The following is a 25000-nucleotide window of genomic DNA, read 5'->3' as shown; positions in this document are numbered from 1 at the left end:
CTCTCTCTCTCTCTCTCTCTCTCTCTCTCTCTCTCTCTCTCTCTCTCTTCTTAGACCTTGCTGGTGACTCTATCACACCTCATGATTGGTGTGAGAGCTCACATTTTCTCTTTTGGATGTTAATGCCTAGTATACCTAGGAATGTTGAAAGACTAATCTCTGGGGATTAGAAACTATCTGAGATATGAATGAATAGTCAAAATCAATTTCAATGCTAACAGCTACAGTTAACAGTTCAGATTTTATTTTAATCAGTAATCATCATACTTCTTCACATTTAGCAACAAAATAAACTACACAATTCATGACTTTTCTACTTAACTATCCAAATATACATTTCCCTAGAACTCTTTAGGTAGTCTATAAATTTCAATAAATCCAAACTGAAAACTCATTCAGTCTCATAAAGAGAAGTCACCACTATGCCAACACCGACAATACCCTTGATCACTATAGAGAGGAAGTTAACATTCATTGATGAAGTTTTGAGCATCTGGAAAGCTTTTGGTTGAGAAGCCTGGTCTCATTAATAAAAGAACCTAAAAATAACTCAAGTAGAAAAGGAGTAGAATCTGGTGCTTTGAAATGGAAAAGAAAATAAACAAACCTGAGAGCAGGAAGTTGATTCATCCAAAACAAAGAGGGTGAGGTATTGGGTGTTCTTCAGATGGCAGGGAGAGTACTCCACTTCTCCCTAGGTCCTTTGGGTAATATGACCTCAAATAGGCAGGTGTGCCAAGGGAGACTTGGCCCTGAGTGCTATATATAGCACAAGAGTTCCCACAAATCTTCTGTTAAAACTTAGCACTGAACGACAAGAACCATAGGTCTTTGAATGGGTCCATAGGCATTCAGAACAGAAAAATGGCAGCCACAATGAACTAGAATATAGTGTCCCCTCTCCACTTTGGATAGTAAAATCCTTGGGGTACCTGTGCAAACCTCAGGGAGGAAAGAAGACCATTCTTCCTAACAATAACGGAGACCAAATTTCTGGCTAGCAATCACAGTAGGGGCCTGAATCAGACTTGATTTTACTTAAGCAAAAAAAAAAAAGTTATATTTTGTACACTGAACATCGTGAAATTAGACATGGAGGCAAACTGTACATTCTCTTCAGACCTTTTTATTGTCTGGTATTTATTGCATAAACTTTAATCTCCACTTTTACCCGGTTTGGTGATAGTAGTGGTAGTAATAATAATGAACCAATTTCTGATTCCTCTGGGGTCCAATTGTAAATACTTACAGACCCAGGTGAAGACAAATGACTTAAACACTGGTGTGGCAGAATCTGATCCATACTTCCCACTTCTTCCTGGGTGTAGAGCCAGACTACCTTTCCTGGCATTCCCTGCAATTACGGTGGCCTCACAACTAAGCGTTAGCCAATGAACGTGAGCAGAAGTGAGGTACACCACTTGCAGTTTTGTAGTTCCCCCGCATCTGTGGTTTTGTTTTCCATGGTTTCGGTCACCTGTGGCCACCCATGGTCTCAAAGCAGCTGATCCTCCTTCTAACATATTGTCACAAGGTCAGGAGTAACCTGACGTTACATCACAATGCCCGTGTCCATTTACTTCACTTCATCTCATCATGGAGGCATTTTATCAGCTCACATCATTACAAGAAGAGGGAGTACAGTACCATAAGGCATTTTGAGAGAGAGAGAGAGGGAAAGAGAAACCATATTTACACAACTTTTATTATATTATTGCGCTTGTTCTTACTATTAGTTATTGTTGTTTATCTCTTGCTATGCCTAATTTACAAATTAAACTTTACCATAGGTATGTACGTATTAGAAAAACACGTGGTATATATAGAGTTCATTACTATCTGTGATTTCAGGCATCTACGGCGGAGAGGGGGGTGGTCTTTAAACATATCCTCCACAAGATAGGGGCGGGGTGGGGGTGGGGGTGGGATTACTCTGTAGACCATTATAAGCTTCTGAAGCACACACCTCCATGATCTCCTCCCTTCTGGCCCACTAGAATAGAGACGATCCCAAATCGGAATCGGAATCTACATGTGGAAGATTTCAGGGGCTTCGTCAGTCTTTCAACAAGTGACCCTGAAGAACAATGAATGAGCAGAGCCTACATACCAAAAAGAGTACTCACAATAGAATGTAACTTGAATAGGCAAGAAATTTCTCTTGTGCTAAGCCACTGAAATTCTGGGGTCTATTTGTGACAACAGGTAGCATTGTTGTAATAAAATTTGAGTATTTAAAACAACAACTACAAAAACAAACTAACTCCTTCCCACCTACAGTCACCACACAATCACGTCCTCTGTAGGGAACATCTTTCAAATTATAGAAAGGATACAAGAAAAGAGTTGTTTAAAGTCAAAATCCAAGGTAAGGTTCATACTTAGGATACCTGTAAATCTGTTTCATTTGCCACACAAAGTAGTCTATTTTATTTTAATTAGTTGCCAACATTTATAAGTGGAAAAATTTCCCACAAAAATCTAGGCTTTCATCTTCTGAAAAACTTGGTAAGTTGAGCTTTATTCTCCTTCTTATGTACGATATGCACCCTGCAGACCCACATGACTTGTTCTGGCCATACTCCCTCTTTTGCATTACTTATTTGGCCTTTGAATGTAGTTGTATGTTACTGCTGGATTATCAGAAATAGCTGGGGATTTAGAAAACACACAATACCAACTAGACTACAACTACAATGAGGAGAGCCTACTTGAACCATTTACATGTTATATCCTTGGCTTCTTTTGATGGGAGTCACAGAAACAGTCACATAAAATTTATAACTGCATTTGTTGGTTTGAGATTACTGATATTTTTTGCCTCCTAACTATCTCTCCCGGTATTCCCTATATGAAATCCAACATGAAGTCTCGTTTCAGAATTAGCTCACTAGAAAATAATTAGTAATATCTCCTCCACCAATACAATAAGAACTACTCATCTGTTATTTTCTCCATTTTGCCTTTAGCATTAAGAGCATCATAGTTATATTTCTTTCAAGTATACTCTATGGAAGGTTATGACTTAAACTTGCAGGTTCTACTTTTTCTCCTTTCATTGCTATTTTATTTCAATATGTTTGTTCTCATTTATAGTTAGTTATGTACTTAAAATTCATCTGTTTCATACATACATTTATTATAGGCCACCTCAAATTCTTTGTGAAGTTAAATAGAGTATAAATAAATAAGTATAGTTAAATTAAACATTATCGTTAATGTTTAATAACAGTATAAAATTATATCAGGAGAACATAAAGTTTAATATTCGTATCCATTTGAGATACATTTTTTGTTTTTGTTTCTTGCCTTTTGAAAATAGGGTAATATTATTAATAAATAAGTTCTTAGAATCTTTTCTAGATGATTTGCTGCCAACTAGAGGAGCATACTTAATTTGCTGTTGTTTCATTTGTTTTCTAAAATGCACATAGAGAAGCAACTATCATATACACATAGATGGATTCTCTTATTTACTTGGTCATTTGTTTAACAAGGCATTTACTGAACACTTACTTTGTATCAAGAACTATGTGAGACTAAAGCCAAGTCTCAGAACTTGGGGACTCAACTATTACGGTGGAATAGAGAATAAAGAAAAGATCGGTAGAATATGCACTGGAAGAAAAGACAGTTTATGCCTGAGGAGTCAAGAGAAGCATGTCACTTGAGGGAGATGCACCCCAGGTTTTGAAAGGCATGCAGTGGGTGAAGCACAGGGAAGGGTCCACCTTGGGAAGGGATGGAACCTAGAACCTAGGAGAATCTTGAGTGAATCCCGGATCCTCAAAGCATGTCCTTGCTGAATGTCAATTGTCAGTAGAAGGCAGGGGACAAGGTCAGGAGGTTAAACCATCAAAAGAAAAGTGGTAGGGATCCGGTCAAGGTCCTTTCTTGACATGATGGCCAATACCCTGTTATTGTTAATAAGCAGTCATTGAGAGATTTAAGTAAAATACTTATATTATTGGATCGGTGTAGTCAATGGAGACAACTCTGGAATCAGTCTGATTACTTCCTTTATGATCCATTGATTTAACTTGGTAATTATACATATCAGAAAAAACTTAGAATAGCTTGAAAAGGTAAATATATTAAACTAGAGGCCACTAATATAAACTTGAAAGATGTAGTTAAATGAATTTAAAGGCAAGAAAATAAGATGGGGCAAGTGAGAAGTTTGGTTCACATTGTTCATGTCCTGACATCCTACCTAAATACTTGTTAGAGATGAGGCACAAATAACTTGACCCTAGACTTTCTTGGTAGTTAAAATAACCATTATGGAAACAAGATCCATGGAGTAAAAGCAAGCCCAGTGCTTAGTGAAGATACCAATATTCATATAGCAGAAGGCATCCTCTCTGATATAATAATAAATGTCCTCAATAACAGTCTGACACCAAGTAATAATAAACTTGATAGGACAATTTTCTTTCTTTTTCTTTTTTTTTAATTTAAATTTTATTTGGTTAACACCTAGTGCAGTATTGGTTTCAGGAGTAGAATTCAGTGATTCATCACTTACATACAATACCCACTGCTCATCACAACAGGTGCCCTCCTTTGTACCCATCACTCATTTATCCCATCTCCCACCCACCTCCTTCTGTCAACCTATAGTTTGTTCTCTATCATTAAGAGTCTCTTAGGATTTGTTTTCCTCTATTCTCTTCCTCCCCCACCCTTCCCATATGTTCATCTGTTTTGTTTCTTAAATTCCACATATGACTGAAATTGTATGGTATTTGCCTTTCTCTGATTGACTTGTTCACTTAGCACAATACATTCTAGCTCTATCCACATCATTGTAAATAGAAAGATTTCATTCTTTTTGACTGCCAAGTAATACTTTATACACACACACACACACACACATACACACACACACACACACACACACACACATCTTCTTTCTACACTTACTGTTTATGGATATTTGGGCTCTCTCCATAGTTTGGCTGTTGTTGATGATGCTTCTATAAACATTGGGGTGCATGTATCCCTTTAAATCTATATTCTTGTATCCTTTGAGTAAATACCTAATAGTGCAATTGCTGGATTGCAGGGTAGTTACATTTTTAGTTTTTTGAGGAGACTCCATACTGTTTTACAGAGTTACTGCATCAGTTTGCATCTCCACCAACAGTGCAAGAGGGTTCCTGTTTCTCTGCATCCTTGCCAACACCTGTTGTTTCTTGTGTTGTTAATTTTAGCCATTCTGACAGGTGTGAGGAGGTGTCTCATCATGGTCCTGATCTGTATTCCCTTGATGATGAGTGATGTTGAGCATCTTTTCATGTGTCTGTTAGCCATCTGGATGTCTTCTTTGGAAAAGTGTCTATTCCTGTCTTCTGCCCATTTATTCACTGGGCTATTTGTTTTTGTCTTTTGGGTGTTGAGTTTGATAAGTTCTTTATAGATTTTGGATACTAACCCTTTATCAGATATGTCATTTGCAAATATCTTCTCCCATTCTATAGTCTGCCTTTTAGTTGTGTTGATTGTTTCCTTCCCTGTGCAGAAGCTTTTTATCTTGATGAAGCCCTAATAGTTCATGTTTGCTTTTGTTTCCCTTGCCTTTGGTGATGTGTCTAATAAGAGGTTGCTGTGGCTGAGGTCAAAAGGTTGCTGCCTTTGTTCTCTAGGATTTTGATGGTTTCCTGTCTCACATTTAGTTCTTTCATCCATCTTGAATTTATTTTTGTGTATGGGGCATTGTGTCATTCAAAGCCATTATTTTCTTGTTGATGTTCTGCTTAGATGACCTGTCCGTTGCTGTAAGTGGGGAGTAAAAGTCCCCTACTATTATTGTATTATTATCAAAGAGTTTGTTTATGTTTGTTAGTAATTAATTTATGTATTTGGGTGTTTCAGGTTGGGGGCATAAATACATACAATTGTTAGATCTTCTTGATGGATATACCTCTTAATTATGATATAATGCCCTTCTTCGTCTCTACCTACAGTCCTTGTTTTAAAATCTAGTTTGTCTGGGGCACCCAAGTGGCTCAGTCGGTTAAGTGCCCAACTTCAGCACAGGTCATGATCTTGTGGTTCATTAGTTTGAGCCCTGCATTGGGCTCTGTGCTAAAAACTCAGAGCCTGGAGCCTACTTCAGATTCTGTGTTTCCTTCTCTCTCTGACCCTCTCCTGCTCATACTCTGTCTCTCTGTCTCTCAAAAATAAATAAAACATTAAAAAATAAAAATAAATAAAAGCTAGTTTGTCTGATAGAAGTATGGCTACTCCAGCTTTCTTTTAATGTCCGTTAGCATGATAGATGGTGTTCCAACCCCTCACCTTCAATCTGCAGGTGTCTTTGGGTCTAAAATGAGTCTCTTATAGTCAGCATATAGATGCATCTTGTTTTTTTATCCATTCTGACAACCTATATCTTTTTATTAGAGCATTTAGTCCATTTACATTCATAGCAATTAATGAAAGATATGAATTTAGTGCCATTGTGTTACCTGTGTTTCTGGTGATACTCTATGGAATGGGACATTTTATAAATATTCCAAAACTAAGTCATTAGCACCATGTCAAACCACTTCTCCCACATTCAGTGAAAGCAATTCTAGAGCAACTTGATACAGTCTGGGAATTGGCTCTCTGCTGACCTCATTTACTTGAAGAATTTTAGGGTAGCTCTGTAAAAGAAAACATGAACTATATTTCAGGTACTACCCTGTGATATACTTTCTCTCATCCAAGCTTTTTAAAGCAAAATATCGAGTGACACTCCAGGTTAGACCCTAGAGTACAGTTAAGCACAGAGCTCTCTGGTAGAAATGGCCAGGTAGGCTGGGGCTAGAACTGATATCTGCTTTTGGAAATTGTGGGCCCTGAAATGATACTTTTTGAATTGAAAGAAGTATCTGCCACTTTCTGCCACTTTCATTCATCCATTCAGTCATTGACTAACTGACTGAGTCATTTAACACATACTTATTGAGAACATACTGTGCGGAAGACACCATGAATTAGATGCAGGCTCTACTGTTAAGAAATTTATCATATTGGATAAAGACAGAGAAACAGAAAAATTACAAGGAGATGTTTCTACCAAAGGCTTAAAAAGACATTCACCAGGGGAAGAAATGAGCTGAATAAATGTTGATAGGATGTAAGATTGTCTTCAGAAAGTAATTTTCTCTTTAACTTCCTATAAAATAAACTGAATGTAGGCTAATATGAGGTACTTTATTCCATAAGTTTATTAACCACAACCCTATAAAAATTGTGGATCAGTTTTACTGAAACAGTTCATTTTGTAATAACTTTTAATAAATTTTTTGAACCTTTGTGTCAGGCACGTTGCTATTTCTTGTGTATCACCCCACTTCACACATTTGTATACCTTCTTAAAGCACCCTGTGAAGCTAAGTAATGTTATTAGCTTCTTACCACAAATAAGAAGAACAGAACCTGCGGAACCTTTGTCAGGTCCTTCAAGCCCAGTGCCTAGTTCTCCATTACTACCCTTGTCTCTGGCAGGAAACAGATAATAGGACCTTTTAAACTGCCCTCATGATCTATAACGATAGCTTATCTTTCTTTTCTCTACAGTGGGAGGGCATGATACTCATCTTAAATCTTAAGTGGTTTTAATTCTTAAGGAAAAATGATTAAAATATTACTTGTATTAGATTCTTTTAGCAATAGTATAGGACGAGTTCTGTGTGAGCATTAATGGCTAGGTTAATGCAGCTCAGAATCAAAAGGGGGAAAATGCTATGAATAATCTTGCACTATTCTCATTTGATTCTTTTTAAGTTTTTTAAATGTGTATTTATTTGTTTTGAGAGAGAGAGACAGAGAGAGAGAGAGTTGGGAAAGGGCAGAGAGAGAGGGAGAAAGAGAATCCTAAGCAGGCTCCACACTCTGAGTGAAGCCTGACACAGGGCTTGATATCATGACCCTGGGATCATGACCTGAGCTGAAATCAGGAGTCAGACACTTAACTTCCTGAGCCACCCAGGTGCCACTCTAATTTGATTTTTTTGACAAGCAGATGGAGATTATAACAATGATCTGTACTAGAATATTTGGGACTCTAAAATTTGTACATTCCTTTAATAAAATGTTGGTGTGAGAAGCCTGTGATTATCAAGTAAGGCACCAAAATAAGTACTTGAAGAAATGCATAGGTAACTAATAAATATTCACAGAAAAGTGAAAGGACTATACTCTGTGTCCAGTTAGGTGGCTAGACAAAGATCAGGCACATGCAATGGTCCTAAAGAGCGAGGGTGGTTTGGGTGTTTATTCAGCTTAAACTTAGTCATCATCTATAGAAAATGAAGAAACAGCATGCAAATCTGGTTGAGGAGAAAGTGAACCTCCTGGGTGTTGGCCAGAATCTAGGCTTGGAAGATGTGATTGACCAAATTCATGCCATAGGTCTATGTGCCTGCATCTGCCCTCACTAGGAGATCCAACAGCTAAGATTAGTGCCTCCCACAGTAATTTATTGTGCCTTGGATTTCTAGGCCAAATTAAAAAAAAAAAGAGAGAGAGATAAGTTTAATAAGATCCTGATAGAGTTCCAAAGTTTTATTTTGAATATTGCCTTGTCAGTATGCTAGAAATTAGCTATTTAGCCACGTCTTACTGGGCCAGGTCTGCTAAATGGCTCACAGTTCAGAGAGCACCAATTCTAAGTTATGAGCAACTTGCTGGTATGAAATGAGAGCTCAAACCCTTTCCTCTTCCAAGTCCTCAGAGAAGTTTGGCAGTAACACTCACCAATGGTATTTGAAAGCCTCTGTTATTCTTCTCTTTTATCCTCTCCAGATCAAGCATATAGGAGATGAACCATGGAATAACCACATACAGGGTTCAAATGAGGGGCCAAATAGTCATCCATTCCAGACAAACTAACTAAAGAAGGTAGACTGTAGAGAGGGGTTGAGTAAAATATAATCAACTAATGCAATAAAAATATTCCTGAGACTTATCACACATGGAGCCATGTTGTGTTCATAAATAATCACTGAGGGATCTTCCATTTTGATAAACATGTCTGCCTCTAAAAGAATGGCTCATAGGGCAAGAATTTCCCCATTCCTCATTGGCTTCAGGTAGGGCACCATTAGATCCTACTACCAAAGTCCCTCAGAGTGATTAACAGCCACGAGGTCTATAGAGTACAATAAAGTTAAAAGATCATAAAAACCAGTTTGTTGACACACTGGCTTATGTGTATGTGCATACGTATTCAGCAAAAATTCTGAATTAAAAGTGGAAAAAAAGTGAAATTAGGGCTGCCTGGGTGGCTCAGTCAGTTAAGTATCTGACTCTTGATTTCAGCTCAAGTCATGACCTTACAGTTCATGATATTGAGCCCTGCGTGGGGCTCCGTACTGAGAGCGTGGAACCTGCTTGGGATTCCCCGTCTCCCTCTCCCTCTGGCCTTTCTCTGCTCATGTACTTGTGTGTGTGCGCTCTCTCTCTCTCTCTCTCTCTCTCTCTCAATCAATTGATCAATCAATCAATAGTGAAATCAAACTTATGAAACAGGGGTCCTAGAGTCAAAATATCTATGATTCGAGTGTTTGCTTTGCTACCTACTAACTGTTGACTGTGAGCAGGCTTCTTACTGTCTTTGACTCTCACTTTCTTCATCATAGAAGAGTAGTAATGCCTGCTTCACAGGATTGTTGTGAAAAATAAATGACATAATGTGGTGGGAGCATTTAGGATACTATAAATTGTTAAATGACTCGAAGCTGTTATTCATTACTGTCACTTTATCGTAGCATTAGTCATGACAAACTTCAGGAATGAAGTGATACTTTTAGAGTACATGGAAGTCTGGGCTTTGGTTGAGAAGAGCAGGGAGACTGTTTCTGTTTGGCTCATCATTTGAACAAACATGTCCAGTGTGCCACATTCCCAGCTTGCTGTACTAAGAATCAGGCCTGGAGATGTTTCTTAGAATTAGGAACATGAGGACAGAGAAGCTGACCCCCAACAGCAAGATGCTAGTCAGGACCCATGGTTTTGGTAAGAACAGAGGGTCTAGGCTGGAAGTGGGGGTTTTACTGGACAATACAGCACTTCTCAGACATCAGCCATCATCACAATTACTGGTAAGAGTTTAAAAATACATACTGCTGGATCACACTCCCATTGCTTCCGGTTCTGGAGGTATGAGATGAGGCCTCAAAACTCGCAATTCAAACAAGTACCAGTGAGTCTGATGAATCTAGTCCAGGGACCACTCTTTGAGAACTGCATGGACAGCATAAGAATTACAGCTTCTCGCCTCTAAAACCCTGATCTGATTCTCACAAGTTTAAAGGAAAAGGGAATTTCCTTTAAGCTAATTAGGATTGTTGGACGGTTCCTAAAATGGACAGGAATCAGATTCATAAGTAGACTGGAACTAGAACAATTCTGGTCCCAAGAGCACAAACCCCTTCATCATGATGCCTGGGCATCTCTGGTAGGATCTATCAGTTCCAAATGTTCTTCGTCTCTTGCTTCACCTGAATTAATATTCAGAATCCAATTGGCTTAGAGAACATGCCCACTCCTCAGCTACTAGATGATAGGGTACTTTGAATTACAGTTCCAAGACGGTGCATCATGGAAGGGACACAGCTGAAAAGGATATCAGGGTACTGTTTCCAAAGATGTTAATGTATGCTCATGTAGCCAAGAAACAACATTAATAATGAAAACAGTCCATGTCTTCTATCACAGTAGGAAAAGATCAATTAACAGAGGGCCTGGAATTCTAGGGAAGAGGAGTTTGCACTTGATCTAACCTGAGGACTTCTGTAGATTCTTAGAAAGTAGTTGATAGCTTCCTTACTGGAGGAAAGGAAGAAATGAAATAAAGTCTTCAGGAAAATTCTCTTAAGCACTCATGTTGGCACCCCCCACCCCATGCTTTTATTTTCCTGACTCTGAGCTTCACGACCATTGCTTCCAGGTTTAAGTATGTCCTCAGGAACTATAGATCAGGAGCTTCTGTTTTCAAAGACACACTCATCTAACCTACAGCTTGAATCATGCTGTATAGTTCATTGGAATGGTTCCTTCTTCTAGATATTCTTAACTCTTTTACTTTATTGGAAATATTTCAAGCATACAAGATAGTATTAAAAATAACATAACACTCAAGTGTCTATTTCCCAGTTAGCCACATTTCTCTTTTCGAAATAATCCCATTGAATGTTGTAGAACTTTTAGCCATGGTCGGGTCTGGGGAGTAACCAGATCAGGAGATGGGCGGGCCATTGAGATGGAAGTAAGGCAAAGGGGCAAACCTCTGGGTTACTGCAGATATTCAGGGCGTCAGTGACAGAGCGGATAGACAAGGATGACTACTTATACTCTCAAATACTAAAAATAGTGAAGCAATGGATCCAACAATTTGGAAGACATTCATTTTAAAAGGATATTTTTCCTTAAGATACCTAGTCCTGGCTCAAATTGCCCTAACATGAACAAGTACCTTTGAGCAGTTATAAACATTTGCTTCAAATATTTGTTAATCCTATGTAGGTTTCTAAATAGATAAGTAATCGTGTGGGAAGGATTGATAAAAACACCTTGGGCAGACTAGCCCTGTGGGTGCCTCTGAGTAGGTACCTATCTGTGCACTCATGACAGTTTGTAATCTTTGAGAAGTATAAGCCGTAACTACATAAAGTTGACGAGATGAGATTTTAATCTTCAAAATATTAGCAGTGACAACTCAGTCTGAAATGTTTAGGCTTCTGTCTTCTCTCCATTTTATAGCTATGAATTTAATTATACAAAAATATAGTTCAACTCTTGGGTTTTAGATAAGTGACCTCTGAATAAAAGGAGGCCCCAAGATTGTTACTTTTCATGTAAAGATCATCATTTCCTTTAGGTGTTCTTTTTACTTCTTTTGAAATAGGGGTTTCCCAGAATGGTGTTTACTTTTGCTGCTGCTTTTTCATTCTATTTCCATTCTAAGATATCATTACCTTTTGTCCCATCCATGTTACACCTTGAAAGTATCAATTTCAGATTACAGTAGCACCTTATGTAACTGGCATTTTTTTAAGAAATACAATTTCAAAGCAGGCTCCTATCAATGCCAAAATCACTTTATTTTTAATTTAGCCATTTCAGTAATTCACTTCAGTGAAATATGAACAAGGCATTGAGCCAGACACTGTGCAAAGCATAAAGATAAACAGACTTGCTCCCTGTTCTCTAGGAGCTCACAGTCTTGGGGAAGAGCTAGCTCATCGCTCAATTGTCTTGTGGGCCATAGTGTGACAAGTAACAAAAAAGAAGTGTAGAGATGTGCTGTGAAAGTGCCAAAGAAAGGGAGATTACTTCTGGTTTGATGGTCAGGAGAAACTTCCTGAAAGGAAAAATTTTGATGAAGAATGGGGAAAATCTGTCACTCTTCATTAAAATTGTTGGTGGGGACAGACATTCCAGGCAGAGAGAAACCATGAGCAGAACCCCTAGGGCAGGAGTGCATGGGCATTCCTGGGAGTCATAGATGTGTGATACAGAGCAGGAAGGAAAAGGGGACACGCTCTCATTTTCAGTGTGATAAATGCCACGGTCAGCAGGATGGACTTTGTTCTGGAGTAATGGGCGACCATTGTCTTACTCTAGGCTTTGGAATAGGGGAAATTACATGATTAGAGAAAAATTCAATTGACTTTACCAAATGTATTGAGTGGCTGCAATGTGCCTGGCCCTCTACTTGAGATAATGGATGCAGAGAACCATTCTTGATGGTGCCCTCAGTGACCTTCAAGTCTAGTAGGAGACAGAAATACCAACAGATAATGTCAATAAAAAGTAGTATTTTGAGCTAAAATAGATGTATATACAAGAGGCTGTCGGAGCCCAGAGAAGGTTTTCTGGGGGCTAAGGGAGAGCTTAATCCCTGATATCAGTCTTGCAAGAAGAGTAAGAATTATTTGGATAAAGAGCAGAGGGAAGGATAGTCCAAAACCAAGACAACACAGAGGGCTCCAACTCCAACTCACAGGGCACCAACTGACATGGGATGTGTAAAGAGAGACAGCAGTGCCATTTTATTGGCTCATTCAGTGGGAGGCAGAGAGAGGTTGGGGAAAGAAAGAGGGAGACGAGGGGGTACGGATGGTCCTTTGGAAACCTCATTCAGAGCAGAGGCAGGGAAGCCAGTGGACTACTACACCATCATATCCTACAGTAGTGTTATGTTTAGGAGGTACGGTCTGAACAGACATTCCACACTTTACGCATGACTCCCGAACAGGGCGATTCAAGTTCATACTTGAATAATGTATTCTTGCTATTAATAATACTGTATTCTCAATATTAAAACTTCCAAGAAACTTCCAGTGTCCTATTCCAGAAGGACCCTTCCCCATCTACAGAGTTCCATTCTACCACCTTGGTCCTTCACTCCCTGTTCTCTTCTCTGGTACTCCAAAAGGTTTCATCCTCCCTTTCAGTGTTACTCTTTGGCTCTGTTTGGTTTTCTGCCCCCACCCCACAGACTCACACATGGATTTTATCCTTTCTCTCCTCCGCAAACTGAACTTGATGGTGTGAAAGCAAGAGGGCTACGTGGTGATTTGGGTTGTGGTGAGGAACAGTGGGAGGTCCTGAACTCGAATATGTTAATAATGTGGGGTCCATAGCAGTAAGATATAAGATGATCGTGAAGAGTTAGAGATAGGGCAGTATGATGGCAGAGCAGACAAAAAAATGAGATAACTCTTAGAAACATTCTCACAGCCTGACGACTAACTAAATGTGGAATGAAGACAGAGAAAGGTAGGATTTTAATACTGTTTGGTAGTTTGGATCTAGAATAAATTACAGTCGTGCGATATTATTTGCAGTGACTAGGTTTACAAAAAGAGGGGCACATTTAAGAGATATGATTAGAAGATGATAAATTTGACTTTGTATATGCTGAGCCTAGGGTGTCAGCAAGATATTCAAGTCATATTTAGCAAGCACAGTGCTTTAATTTGATGCAATATGCTAGCAGTCTCCAAACTTGTGTGATTAAAACAGCATTTATGGTCATTTGAAAACAACATACTATTGCCCTTTCTTTAAGATTGATTATACACTGGTAAGTCTTACAGCCACTAAACCCATCTAATTTAACTTCATTTCCAATGTCTCTCCCATTTATTTTCCAGAATACCTCTTAACATCATTTGGAATGTTATTTTCAGGAACACTGTCTTAAGAAATGCTCATTACAGCACTAAGGAGGTGTAATTAGAGGATGATCAAGATAGAAAGAATTTGTTGGGGGTGGTGGGGGTTGTTTATTTGCATGGAAGTGAGAGTTGAAGCATTATGAACTGATGAATCACTCAGAGTGAATGGAGAGAGAAGGAAGATTGCAGAAAGAACCTCTATAAACACCATTTGATATGTGAAATGGCATGTGGAGAACATAATTTGGAAAGACAGCAAACTGTAATAGCAAAAGCATGGGTTTCAGAATTGACATGTGTGACAAGTGATCTAAGCTTGAATATTCAGTTTTATTACCTGAAAATAATGCCCACCTTGTTGGGTTGTGTCAAGATTTAAAATAGAAAATAGGTGAAGCATGTACCACACAGTTAGACACATAATCTACTCTCAATAAACACTATTAACTAATATTTTCATTTAAATCTTCTTGATGAGTTGAAGCAAAGCTTCTGTGATCACACTGCTCTATTAAAATCTGAACATGGAGCACTTACACAGAAGAGATCTCAGTTGTTGATGTTAATACTCTAATACAAGAAAGAAATCCCAGTTCAGACAAACCTGGGCCAGGAACAGCATGGTACAGGAATAGAATCTGCAGAAGCTAGGCAATGGAGGAAGACACCACAGGAATTACCTGAAGGCATCTGTGACTATGTTTCTTTAATCAGCTTTTCATGAAGAGATGCTGGAAGCTAATATCAGAACCTTAGTGAACAATCTGCTCTCCTTAAAAAATTTCTGAACTCAACCCACCCTGGGCGAATGGCTGTAGGTATCAATCTGGCATGAGGAGACATCCTCTGGCAATAGTAATTATCTGTCACCCTCAGGGTCAGTTGGGGGAGGCATCTGCAACAGAACACTGAGCTAATGAGATATACTTGTGTTTGAATATGTCACCATGTCACAAATGCAGGCTTTAATCATTTTCACTATTGGTCAGTTGGACATACAAGGCCGAAAGACATTCTGAGGTCAGAGCTAAAAGCAGATTAGCTTTTGTCTATCCCAGAAAAAAAAAAAAAAGGCATTTACTGTGATTTTATCCTGATTAGCTCATTTCAAATATCAAAGGGATGGTGACCAGAATTTGTTATTTTGCAGTCTTTTTCTGCAGGACTTCTAGACTGTAGCCCCTCAGGTCTCACATGGGTCTGAAAAGTTTGTTGTTCCAATTGGCCATTTAACATGACTGGCCATTGTTTTTTTATTTTTTTAATGTTTATTTATTTTTGGGAAAGAGAGAGACAGACTGTGAGTGGGGCAGGGGCAGAGAGAGAGGGAGACACAGAATCCAAAGGAGACTCCAGGGTCTGAGCTGTCAGCACAGAGCCCAATGCAGGGTCCAAACCCATGAACCATGAGATCATGACCTGAGCCAAAGTCAGAAGCTTAACCGACTGAACCACCCAGGCGCCCCTGGCTGGCCAATGTTCTTGATCAAGAAGTCATCCCCCCTGGGACGCCTGGGTGACTCAGTCTGTAAGCATCAGCTCAGATCGTGATCTCACAGTTCGTGAGTTGGAGCCCAGTGACAGGTTCTGTGCACTGACCCCTGAGGACCCTGCTTGGGATTTTCTCTCTCCCTCTCTCTCTGCCCCATCCTCACTTGTACTCTCTCTGTCTTTCTCAAAATAAATATACTTTAAGAAAAAGTCATCTCTCAGCACCCAAGATAAATAGAGGAGATTGCTGAAAAGAAGGTGAGCGAGTCTTTGAGGAAAGGTGTAAGGCATCGGGATTGTTCAGATCCTTGGGAAAGGAAAGAGGCAGGGTGACAGCTGGTTTATGTGTGTGAACACACAAGGGTATTGTGGCAGATGTTCATTAGTTGCTCTCTGCATGAAGATAGGCTAAAATATCAGTGAAATATACCCTAGGAGTTCATAGAGTCTCCCTCAGGGGAGTACTTGCAGGGAAAATGAACAGTTGTGTACCTGATTTGTTTATATGGTCATTTGCCTAAAAATCACAAGACTTGGGCAGAATGAATACATGTAACGCAGTGCTGCTTGTAATATGGTCCAAAATTGGCAGCATCAGCATTACCTGAATGTGGCGTCATCTAGAATTGTCAATTCTCAGGTCATATCCTAGGCATGCAGAAAACAGAATGTCCAGGCAATTTGTTTCTAAGTGTTTTCTAAGTAATTCTTACATACTGAAGTTTAAGAAGCACTCTTCTAGGCGTGTATTCGATGTGCCAGTCATTTCCACTTCCATTCACTCACTCCACTAGCCTGGTTTCCATGTCTTTCTACCCTTGGTTTCTGGTTCTCTTATCCTGATGGTACCCGATTAGACCATCTGGTTGTATGTGAGAGATAAGTTTTGTAATTTTTATCCTGAGCATAAATCAGAATTCTACTTACGGAAAGCAACTTTGTAGAGGCAATAACAATACTGATTTTTAGCCTGGTGATTTGGTTAGCAGCAAGAAGACCATGGTTTTAACTTCTGAGGAATTACCCTTCATTCCCAGGGTAACAGTGGTATAAATTAAGGGATTAAAAAAAAAAAAAAGGAGAAAAACACTTACATGGGCTGTAAGTTGCTCCTGGGAAGCTTTCACTTCAGCTTGTAATTTCTCAATGCACTGAAAAGGAGACACGTTTAGAAACAAAATGTATAACTCTTCGTCTAATATAAAGTATTTCAGATATATGCCAGTTCTCAAATCCTGTGAATGGCAGCGCTGTCTCAGCTAGGTACTTTGGAAATCATCATTGAGAAATCCTCGCTCCCATCCCTATCTCACTTTGATTCTATGAAGAGCCCACCAACAAAGAACACAAATATGTTAAGGCTTAGGAAATGAGTAGGAAAATAATGTTTCCTTGATGTACAGAAGGTAATGCCAACCTGTCTTATAACATATATACATATATATATATATATATATATATATATATATATATATATATATGGTATCAGATGGGTCTGATACTGTCTTTGTAACATATACATATGTTTTTATGTGAATATATATAGAGATAGATAGATAGATAGATAGATATATAGATAGATAGATAGATAGATATCTCAAAGGTAGTTACAAACCCATTTGAGTTGACCAAGAAAAAAATTTATGTAAATGCCCAGAGATTCAGAGATTAATAACTTTTTATAAAATAATTGATTAAAGCATATGCCAAATTTTTTTTTTAATTTTTTTTCAACGTTTATTTATTTTTGGGACAGAGAGAGACAGAGCATGAATGGGGGAGGGGCAGAGAGAGAGGGAGACACAGAATCGGAAACAGGCTCCAGGCTCTGAGCCATCAGCCCAGAGCCCGACGCGGGGCTTGAACTCCCGGACCGCGAGATCATGACCTGGCTGAAGTCGGACGCCCAACCGACTGAGCCACCCAGGCGCCCCATCATATGCCAAATTTTTGATCCACTCATTTTACTACACTGAAAGAAACTATTCCTTGACTAAGTTCAACCTTAAAAACGAGGAGACATTTGGGGCACCTGGGTGGCTCAGTCAGTTAAGCGTCCGACTTTGGCTCAGGTCATGATTTCCTGTTTGTGGGTTTGAGCCCCCTGTCAGGCTCTGTGCTGAGCACTAGGAGCTTGGAGCCTGCTTTGGGTTCTGTGTCTCCCTCTCTCTGCCTCTCCCCGCTCACCCTCTGTCTCTCTCTGTCTCTCAAAAATAAATAAACATTGAAATATTTTTTTTTAATGAGGAGACATTTGCATAGTTAATACCACTTACAAAAGAAATAGCGTATTCATATAATATGATTCAAAGGATACGTATCAAACAAACTTTTAAGATGCTACTAACAAAATTAATTATTATACGTGAATATTCATCAGGGAGTAGTTCTATTTAGCCGACACAAATATTATTTACCATCTTGAACTGAAATTTGAATTTCCAACCTAGCCAGAAATGACTGCAGAATTGTCATTTCATAGAAGTTTAGGTAACTTTTTGAGATAGACATTATTTTTTTCTTCTCCAACCTACCTGGTCTTTTGCAAGAACCATTTTTTCGTATGGCTCACCACTGTCTTCCTTATGATCCAGAGCCCCTAGTTTTTCCTCCAGCCAGGAAACTTGCTCAAGCAGTTTTGATTTTGTTCCTTCAGAGGCTGCAAGCTAAAGACATTTCTTGTAAGGGCATGTAAGTCCAGTGATTTTTTTAAAGCTGCTTTCAAAAGTCTAATTGACACATGAATTACCTGCCACCAATATCTATTAAACATGAAAATGGCTTCTGGAATATTCCTCATAGCTGAAAAAGATTAGTATAGAGAGAAAATGAAATAATATTGACTTTATATTTAGTAATAAAGATCTTTCTGGGCAAGAGATGAGACTACATAATTACAACAGGCAGAGAGATTTCTAATGCAACAACCTCAATGCTCACCCTTTTATGTTTCAAGAACGTACTTTGTTTTTACATGTGAAATCTGTACTGTTTTTAAGATCTGATTGGAGGTAGATCTAGGCTAAACCATCACTAGAAAATGTCTAAGGATGATGAGCTTTGTTTTACTGTTTGTAGATTCCTCTTGAGGAAAGGGGAGTTTGATAGTGTCTCATTCTTGAATTCCCTTGGAGAGCCCCTGGACTAGCATTTCCTTTCATTCAGACAGCTTATTGTGCATTTTTTCTACAGCTCAGCAACAATTCTGAGAGTCTCTGGAAAGGGACATACACCTTGTATTCATTCCAGTTCCCAGTGTGTCCTTGGAGGCATGAATTACCTTTAAGTATCTCTTTCATACTATTCCAAAAATTCTTGTGAAGCATGCTGTCTCATCTTGAAAAGCACAGTAAGTTTTTAAAGATAATTTACCAAATGGGGAAGCCTAAAGAAGTTGCTCCATCACGGAAATAAAGTGGGAACGTCATATATAAAGTGGCATTGATCCACACAATCATTCACTTGCAATTATTTGTTTAGTTGGTGCCTCGCAGCCATTCTGTTATGTTCTGGAGATTATAAAAGCACAATGTGAGAGCCAGAGGGAACACATATGTCATAAACTGTTGGCTGTGCCTCTCAGCTCTCAGTGACCTTGGAGACCTGTTGGGCTCCTCATGGACAGTGACAAATTTCAACCGAGTACATGATAGCTTGGAGATGTAGCCTGGTTGTTCCAGGCACCCTTCTATTTTATTACACAGTACAGAGTGTAATGGCTAAACACTACGTGATTGAGGCAAGTTTCTCAGTTTCTACGGGCTTGATTTTCCAATCTCTAAATGGGAACGGGGATGAAAAGAATAGTACTTAACTCACAGGTTTGTTTTGAGGATTATATGAGTTTATGTAGAATAATGCTTGAGGGGCACCTGGGTGGCGCAGTCGGTTAAGCGTCCGACTTCAGCCAGGTCACGATCTCGCGGTCCGTGAGTTCGAGCCCCGCGTCAGGCTCTGGGCTGATGGCTCAGAGCCTGGAGCCTGTTTCCGATTCTGTGTCTCCCTCTCTCTCTGCCCCTCCCCTGTTCATGCTCTGTCTCTCTCTGTCCCAAAAAATAAATAAATGTTGAAAAAAAAATTAAAAAAAAAAAAGAATAATGCTTGAAATATTTCCTGTAGTTAGTAGCTATTATTATTATTATTATTATTATTATTATTATTATTTCTTCTACCTCCTCTAGATTACAGTATTGATAAAAGTCTTATTCAAATATTTATCAAACTGTAAAACACAGTGTCTGAAGACATCACAGCACCTTTGAGCTGGTTACCCTAAACTCAAACTGTATTCGGTTCACTTCCTACAGCCACTCTAGTGTGTAGGGAAAAGACCTCTCTACATCTGGCATTTTCTTTCTCTCAAATACAGTCTTTCTCAGATTCGTCAATTTTGTTCCCATATTCTACCTGACTTATAACTCATCCAGTTCCCATCTGGTTGTCTTTCTTTTATATCTGCCTTCTATTATTTTCAAGCTTTTATTCATTCATTCAACACTCATTTATTCACTCATTTGTTATAGAAATATGTTGGGCATCTATTAAAAGTAAGCCTTCAAAGGTAAAAAATGAGAGTGACATTGCTTATATGCTCAAAAAGCTTACACTTTACCCAGAAAGGCAGAGAATTTTAAAACTTTTATGTAATATGAAAGTATGCAGTTGAATAATAGTAATGACCCTAACAATTTACTGGGTATTTACTATACACCAAGCCTTCTGCAGAACCTTTTGTTTTCATTATTATTTGTGTATCTGAATTAATCTTCATTCCCCTTTTTCAGATAAAGGAATTCACTAAGTTTAGTAAAGTTGTGTAACTTGCCCAAGCACATAGCGAGTTATGTGTTACAACCCAGGTTTTCACTAGTGGACACTGGGTCTGATTCCCTAAAGCCCAAATTTGACCCCAGCTCTCGAAGTGGGACCTGAGAATCATGAAAATCCCATCCTGTTTTCTGCTGATTGGTTCAAGAATCAAAGTCTTAAACAATCAGAGTCTGGCTTTTCTTTGGCCACAGTTAATAAATGCGGATATGTGATCCAGTCGTACTGCTCAGCAGGAATTTTGATGATTTGGGGAAGCATTCTCTCTCACCTACCAGATATGAATGCTGATGTAGCCATCCTACAAACATCCAGGAAACCCATATATAATGAAGCTACACTCTGAATGGAAGAGTGACCGACATTATTGAAATACTGTATCAACAAATCTTGAAGCACATCCTACCTTGGACTCACACATAGTGAGCTAATAAGTTTCCTTATTATCTAGAAATTGAATTTTCTGTTACTTACTACCATAAGCATTCTACTGATATACTGTCACATTCCAAAGCCCCATGCTCTTGACCACAAATAAGTAAATTCTATGGAAAAACAGCAGTAATTAACATTTATTTGGTAGTTACACCATACCACTCATTCTGGGTGCTGTCTGTACACAAGCTACCTTAGTCCAATGCTCAAAACTCTATAAGGAGTTTGGTTTATATTTTTTATTAGTTATAACCATTTTAAAGAATAAGAAACTAGATGCTTTTAGGAGTGAATTAGCTTGCCCATAGCTAATAAGAAGAGGTTGGTTTTGGATCTTCAATGGCCTGCCTCCAACTCTGGGTCTTACATTATTTCCAACCCTAATTCTAAGGCTGCCTATAAAGATGAGGCCTGTGGTTTTTCCCTCCAATAACTGCATGGCCTTCAGCATTATTTCTCACATGTTTACCTATTTACCTAAAAGAAAATTTTTGTCTTTTTTTCCTAAAACTCAAGAATTCTGTCCTAACATCTTGCTTCCTTTTTATATAGACATCAACCCCATCTCTTTCTTGCCCTCTTATAAAAGGTCTTTGTCTCAATATCCCTTTGATTCAGATATATTTACCTCAGGCTTAGCTTTCCTCTAAGAAATCTTGACTTGGAGTCAGGGATCTATGTGTTAGTCTCAATTCTACAACTCATGGACACTAGGACCTTGGTACCCATAATAGGATTTTATATGCTATGTTGCTATGTTTTTACAGAGTATGTCTCCATTCATATGTGTTCAAACTGGACTGTAAATTCCCCAGAAGGAGGAATGGAGAATTCTGTCAAAACATACAAGACACACTCAAACTGGTCCGGAGCAATCTTTGCTAAGATCATTCCACTTATTAATTTTATAAACTTAATTCTCACATGTATGTATCATCACCTCACAGCAGCCTGATACAGGGAACGTATTCTTTCTTCCATATGTGGATACATTAGGGGCAAGATCTAGTCATTTCTTGTTGCATTCTATTTTACAATGATGAAACTATTTATTTGCATAAGGTGATACTGAGTCCCCTTTGAAAATAACCCATCAAATAGGACTCATAATCCAAAAGGGTAGAAGAGAAAAGAGATGAGAAGAAAATAAAATAAAATGAAAATTATACATCAGAGTTTTTTTTTTTTATTATTCTATTTTAGCACCATCTGAAAGATTGTGCTCTATTGCTAAGTCACAAGATGTTAGTTGCCATTTTTTTCACTCCATTGTTTTGATGGATGTTTTAGGACTTTTTAATATCTAATTTTCAATTCAGGAAGGCTTTAAGAATGCTGTCTAGGGGCGCCTGGGTGGTGCAGTCGGTTAAGTGTCCGACTTCAGCCAGGTCACGATCTCGCGGTCCGTGAGTTCGAGCCCCGCGTCGGGCTCTGGGCTGATGGCTCAGAGCCTGGAGCCTGTTTCCAGTTCTGTGTCTCCCTCTCTCTCTGCCCCTCCCCCGTTCATGCTCTGTCTCTCTCTGTTCCAAAAATAAATAAACGTTGAAAAAAAAAATTTTAAGAATGCTGTCTAAATCCAAATTCAAATTATGAGATGAAAAAAAAAAGGCATCAAAGTAAAAGGAAATCCAAGTTAACCTGAAAAATACCATAATTGAATTTTAAAACTCTGGGGACCTTGGTCATTGCTTCTTCTTCTTCTTGTTTTTTTCTCTTTTTTTTCTTTTTTCATAAGAATGGCTTGGTTTTATAGAGTAAAACCTTGTTTGGGGACGGATAGAAAAAAAGTTTAGCCCAACTTAGTATCTACTCACAAAAAGAGATTAGAAATACTGGACATCTGTTCTTGAAATGACTAATCTTCATATATCCTAACTAGCCACTTTTTAAAACAATTTTTTTTCAGTGTTTATTTATTTTTGAGTGACAGAGAGAGACAGAGTGTGAGTAGGGAAGGGGCAAAGAGAGAGGGAGACACAGAATCCAAAGCATCCTCCAGGCTCTGAGCTGTCAGCACAGAGCCCGACGTGGGGCTTGAATCCATGAACCGTGAGATCATGACCTGGGCTGAAGTCGGATGTCCAACCGATTGAATCACCCAGGTGCCCCCTCATTAGCCACTTTTGCTGGAACATAGGTTCACAGGATGCTGGGAGGCTCATTTTCTACCTCTGACTCTTTTTGTCAAGCAGATCCCCTTCTCTTCTACCAATAGTGTCAAAAAGTTTAGGGGCGCCTGGGTGGCGCAGTCGGTTAAGCGTCCGACTTCAGCTAGGTCACGATCTCGCGGTCCTTGAGTTCGAGCCCCGCGTCGGGCTCTGGGCTGATGGCTCAGAGCCTGGAGCCTGTTTCCAATTCTGTGTCTCCCTCTCTCTCTGCCCCTCCCCCGTTCATGCTCTCTCTCTCTCTGTCCCAAAAATAAATAAATGTTGAAAAAAAATTAAAAAAAAAAAAAGTTTGGAGGGAAGGAAGGACTTAAAAAGTATGAACAACAACATTTGTCTTCAGAATTAGGTAAAACAAAGAAGCAACTTCCACGCCATATCTTCAAGGCTGTGTAAATCCACTAAAAAAAAAAATTCAACTTTCAACATTTACCCCAAAGTTAAATAAAAAATCATTATAAAAGTATTGTAATAAAGCTAAAAGTGAAAGAAAGTAAAATTTTATCCATGGTACAGTTTACTGATGGAGTCAAGAAAGGGTACTGATATATTTTAGAATTGTATTCAAGATTGCGGTTAAAGCAAAATGACTTGGACTTCACAGAAGATGGCAGGGTGATCCTTCCATGTAAATAACTACTAAGCTGGCAAGACCTGTCAGAGCCAGTCAGTTCAGAACTCTGGAGTCTAGTGGGACACCTGCATCCAGGAAAATACTGGAGGAAGAAAGAGACTGGCATTGAAGGAAATCTCTGTCAGGTCACTGGCTAACTGCAGAGATAATGGCACAGGAGACTTTGGTGACCACATGTGAAAAGAAATATAATCTTTGGAAAATTAATTAGGAAAACTAAGTAAACATACAGCTGCAGTCTTCAACAAGCAACAATGGCAATTCTTAGAGAGGAGTGGGTGGAGAATCTGATTTCTAGAGTTACCACATTACAATACTTGTCTAGTTCTCAATGAAAAATTACAAACCTCACATAGTTAAGTATGGTGCATTTATTTAAAAATGATTAAAACTGTACCTGAAGAAACTCAGACATTGAAATTTTGGACTTACTGGACAAATATTTTAATCTTTTTAATGTTTATTTTATTTTTTGAGAGAGAGACAGAGCATGAGTGGGGGAAGGATAGAGAGAGAGGGAGAGACAGGATCCAAAATGGGCTCCAGGCTCTAAACTGTCAGCACAGAACCCAACATGGGGCTTGAATCCATAGTCTGCGAGATCATGACATGAGCTGAAGTCGGACCCTCAACAAACTGAGCCACCCAGGTGCCCCTGGTCAAATATTTTAAATTAACTGTGTTAAATATGCTCAAACAGCTGAAAGAAAAAATGAGGAGAAAAAGTAAAGAAAATCAGAAGAGTGATGTATGAGCAGATAGAAGATATGAATAAAAGGGATAGAAATTATAAAAAGAAACTAATTAGAAATTCTGAAGTTGAAAAGAAAAATAGTTAAAATGAAAAATTCTCTAGAAGAGTTTAACAGGAGATAGAAGCGGCAGATGATAGAATCAATAAACTTGAAGGTAGACCAACTGAAATTTCCCAGTCTGTGGAGCAGGAAAAGAAAAGTAGGAAGACAAATGAACAGATCTAAGGGACCTGTGGGATACTACCAGGCACATTAACATACACATTATAGGAGCAAATAAATTAAAAAGATACAAAATAAAGTGAATCAAAATGGTATAAAAGGGGGGCATCCGGGTGGCTCAGTCAGTTGAGTGTATGACTTCGTTTCAGGTCATGATCTCGCAGTTCATGAGTTCAAGCCCGGCATTGGGCACACGGCCTTCAGTGCAGAGCATGCTTTGGATCCTCTGTCCCCCCCCCCCCCACCTCCCCTACTTACACTGTCTCAAAAATGAACATTTAAAAACAAAAA

The 25000-nt window shown here is 38.8% G+C and overlaps 1 protein-coding gene across 1 annotated transcript in view; it reads right to left on the bottom strand.

The window, feature by feature from the left end:
- The window catches only part of CCDC192 (coiled-coil domain containing 192), a 211463-nt gene that overhangs the window by 132676 nt on the left and 53787 nt on the right, over positions 1-25000 (bottom strand). Inside the window, exons 4-5 of the mRNA XM_040444381.1 lie at positions 18206-18337; positions 16766-16822 (exon numbers count right to left, since the gene is read on the bottom strand). Of these exons, the coding sequence (XP_040300315.1) occupies positions 16766-16822; positions 18206-18337 (189 nt within the window). The remainder of the gene's footprint in view (positions 1-16765; positions 16823-18205; positions 18338-25000) is intronic.

Source organism: Herpailurus yagouaroundi, unplaced genomic scaffold, assembly GCF_014898765.1.
Source record: "Herpailurus yagouaroundi ecotype Mexico unplaced genomic scaffold, PumYag 192, whole genome shotgun sequence".
Taxonomy (NCBI): Eukaryota; Metazoa; Chordata; class Mammalia; order Carnivora; family Felidae; genus Herpailurus; species Herpailurus yagouaroundi.
Note: the sequence above shows the minus strand (reverse complement) of the source record. Positions and strands in the feature narration are given on the sequence as shown.